This window comes from Echinococcus granulosus, assembly GCF_000524195.1.
Source record: "Echinococcus granulosus chromosome Unknown EG_S00001, whole genome shotgun sequence".
NCBI classification, from domain to species: Eukaryota; Metazoa; Platyhelminthes; class Cestoda; order Cyclophyllidea; family Taeniidae; genus Echinococcus; species Echinococcus granulosus.
In genome coordinates, this window is record NW_020170381.1 from 3,192,514 (window position 1) to 3,195,885 (window position 3,372).

General features: G+C 40.7%; 1 protein-coding gene across 1 annotated transcript in view; it reads right to left on the minus strand. All coding sequences in view use genetic code 11, as the record gives it.

The window, feature by feature from the left end:
• EGR_00352 (Disabled 2-interacting protein) overlaps nt 1–3,372 on the minus strand; it is a gene marked incomplete at both ends in the record, with an annotated part of 41,258 nt that overhangs the window by 5,533 nt on the left and 32,353 nt on the right. The window contains 2 exons of the mRNA XM_024489601.1: nt 792–1,022; nt 2,175–2,415. Of these exons, the coding sequence (XP_024356279.1) occupies nt 792–1,022; nt 2,175–2,415 (472 nt within the window). The remainder of the gene's footprint in view (nt 1–791; nt 1,023–2,174; nt 2,416–3,372) is intronic.

Consider the following 3,372-nt stretch of genomic DNA (forward strand, 5'->3'; position numbering starts at 1 on the left):
ACATGAGCATTCAATGACTGGAACGAATGAGTTGTGGGTGTTTCCATTACAGCACCGACTACGTCGTGATGGCTGGCGCGGGGGATTGATGAAGGGGAGCACCGTGAACGATGTTTAAAAGAGAAGATAGCTTTTTAATACTTTTTAGTAACGGACCACTTAGGCGCTCCGCTATTTTACCTACACCGGGTGCGCTGACCTCTGGGCCATGTCAGTAGCCTCAAGACCTACTGTATATTGAGCATATGTATACATGTAATGCTAGAGTATTATGTCATCTTTCGTCTTCAGAGAAGTTTCGCAACGCTATTGAACAGTATGCTTGATCAAAAGTCGCCAGACAGATTTAAGAAGAGCTGATTTCAGATAGTTTTTAACAACATGACAGATAGCAAAAGGAGGAAGACTTACGATTTCTCTTTTTTAACTAGCAAAAATCATTTGGTTAAGTTAATACAATTGATCTACACGCTCCCCATTTTGGTGAATGTGACTAAACTTCTAGTCCAAATATACAACAAGCAATATTTAATTAAAAAGTCTCCAGCTCTCTCTCCTTACGCATATATCAGCAGTATGAAAGCATTTAGTTCGAGAACCAACTGGGGCTATAATGTTTAAACTTCAGTAAAATCTAAGGTTATTTTTATTGTAATAAACACTATACCTTCAAGCGGCACATCTCATATTGTAGAACTATTGGTATAAAATACCAGAGCAAGGCTCAAGTAAATCATCAAGTGGATCCAATTTTACCGATGCTGGAAGTGCACTATATGGAGTTATCTTACCGCAGAGGGGTTGGAGAAGTTGTGTTGACCACTGGAGGTGCTGAAAAGTTCAAGGCAGATGTTCTGCAGGCAGGCCAGCTCGTACCCACAGTCGATATTGCTGGCAATGGGCGATGCCACTCGTCTCCCTGGCTCGAGGACCCCAGGCAGGGAGGAGATGTCTCGCAAAAAACTCCGCATCACCGGTATTTGCGCCTCCACATAGGCATTCATAAAGCGCATGAAGGACTCCTATCAATAGAAGAGAAGGTGCACTAATTACGCGACCTCCTTTTCGGTATATGATGAAACTATTCTCGTATTAGTAAAAAGCAGTGAGTAATATGTTTGTGTACTAAATAGAAGTAGGGCGATAACAAGTGGACAATGAATCACATTGGAGCCATAACCTGCGATTTAATCGTAGCAAATGGTGATGCTCTCCATTAGCTTCATATTTAATCATCTTGGGTCCCAAATTCACTCCAATTGAGCTTGTGGAGATCTTAAGGGGACCACTTTGTTCATACCTCAGAAGGCAGATATGACACCACTCTCTTAGCCATGCCACTCTCAGTTAAATAGCAGGCGTGTTTCTGCCACCATTGGCCCTAACGCACGAAATCCCTTTAAAGGTCTAGGCAATTTGCACAGCACAAAATCAACTTGTTATGTCTATTTCAGGGCTAAAAATGTCAAACTCGGGAAACTGACAGTCAACCATAGTAATGGCGAAGCAATAATTCCCTAAAGTGGTAAAAACCAATGAAGCTAGGAAATAAATAATACGTATACTTAGAACTTGAAAAAAAAAACATCTGAAGAACAGAGCGAAATGGTTTGAAGAAGATCATGTTCAAGTGATAACAAGGAAACTAACTGAAATGCTTAACTGAGTTAGCCTAAAATGCGATTGGGAACAGGCCTGAATTTTATATTTTCAGGTGAAATAGTGGCCTTGATTCATGATGTTTATTAAACAAATATCTTTATTTTTATTTTTATACCAACCAACAAGTCCTGTAACAAACATTTGAAAAGGGCTAGGGAATGTTGGGCAACTATCAATTAGCGATCCTTGACAAAAACAACAACCCAGGTAAACAGTAACAGAAACATGAAAATTTGCGGCACTATCAGGACGCTTTAGGCTCGACACAAAAACACCAAAATAGTTGTATGCTTTCAAAAATTACTGATTTTGACTATAATATTAAACTGTTTGAACGTCGGACCACTCGACCACCTTTTAAATTGCACAAACTTTATTTCCGAGAAATTTTTTACGAGTAACTGCTACATTTCAAACATTGTAAGTGATTTTAGCCAAATACTCTAATTTAAAGGTCATATGAGGCACACCTTTGGCAGTTTTGTACGAAGTTATCATCATCTCCATCATACCTTGTCGTCGAAGGTTGAGAGGTTCGCGAGTGACTGCAGCGACTTGGCGACAAGCGTGAGATTGCGCTGGCAGTTCGACTCGCCGGGAAAGGTGCTGGCGAGACCGAATAGGGAGGGGGTTAGGATGGCAGGGCAGACAAAGCGAAGAAAGATGCACGCCGAGATTAACTTGTCGCAAAACTCGGCGCCCTTGCTTGGCTCAAGCGCCGCCCGAAATGACGAGAATACCTCTAACAGTGGCCTGAATTAAAATACAAAGTATTTGAAAATCAACATCCAGGCTAGAGCATTGAAAACATCAACGCGTTACACCTACTCGACTTATAAGTGACCAAAAAAAACAATGTTTGGCCTAATCTATCGCTTTTCCCATTTTTGTCGTGGTAATGATGTTGTTCTATCCAGGACAAAGAAATTAGCGATTGTAATTTATGAATGGAATACTGCTCATCTAAAACCACTTTGTTACAAAATAATTAAAATCGCACAACCCCAAAGATCAAGGGCATTGAAGCCGGCCACAAAAGTAGGCAACCATCTTTTTTAAACGTATACCGAACCAAAATGGGAATGGAATTTGACCTATTCCTAGTCCCCTGAACCAGCGTTTTCCCACAAGGATGCCAGAATAGCAGGCCACCCATCAAGGGTCGTTAATTTCCGTACTGAACGAAGCCAACTTCGATCGGGACGCGGTTGTCTTGCTGCACCCAGAGGCTGTGTTGACCTGTGCAATCTAAAGGTGTTAACGTTCAATCACTGCATTTTTCACATCAAGGTCATTCGACTAGTTGGTAATGAGGGGTAGATGCTTCCTCCTTACATGTTAGACGATTACGAAACCCTACCATCAATCCCTTTGGGAATAAGCTTTATTTAGGAAGTATTGTGGTAATTTAGATAACTTAGAGCTAGAAAGTGAATAGTAGCATGAGCGAGCGTTCCTAAAACATAGGACTTGTCTCCATTCAGGACTTAGTTAGAAATTAAAATAGGTATCTTCAAAACTTTAAAACTAACAACTGTAATAAGGTGGATGCTTGTCTAACTCGCGGTTTTAGTAAGAAGCCACTTAGGTGCTTCAACACTGTACCTTCACCAGAGGAGCCGGTCTCCAGGCCGTGCCATTTTGCCTTAATCCCTTCTGCATGTCGCATATATATATATATATATATATATATATATATATATATATATA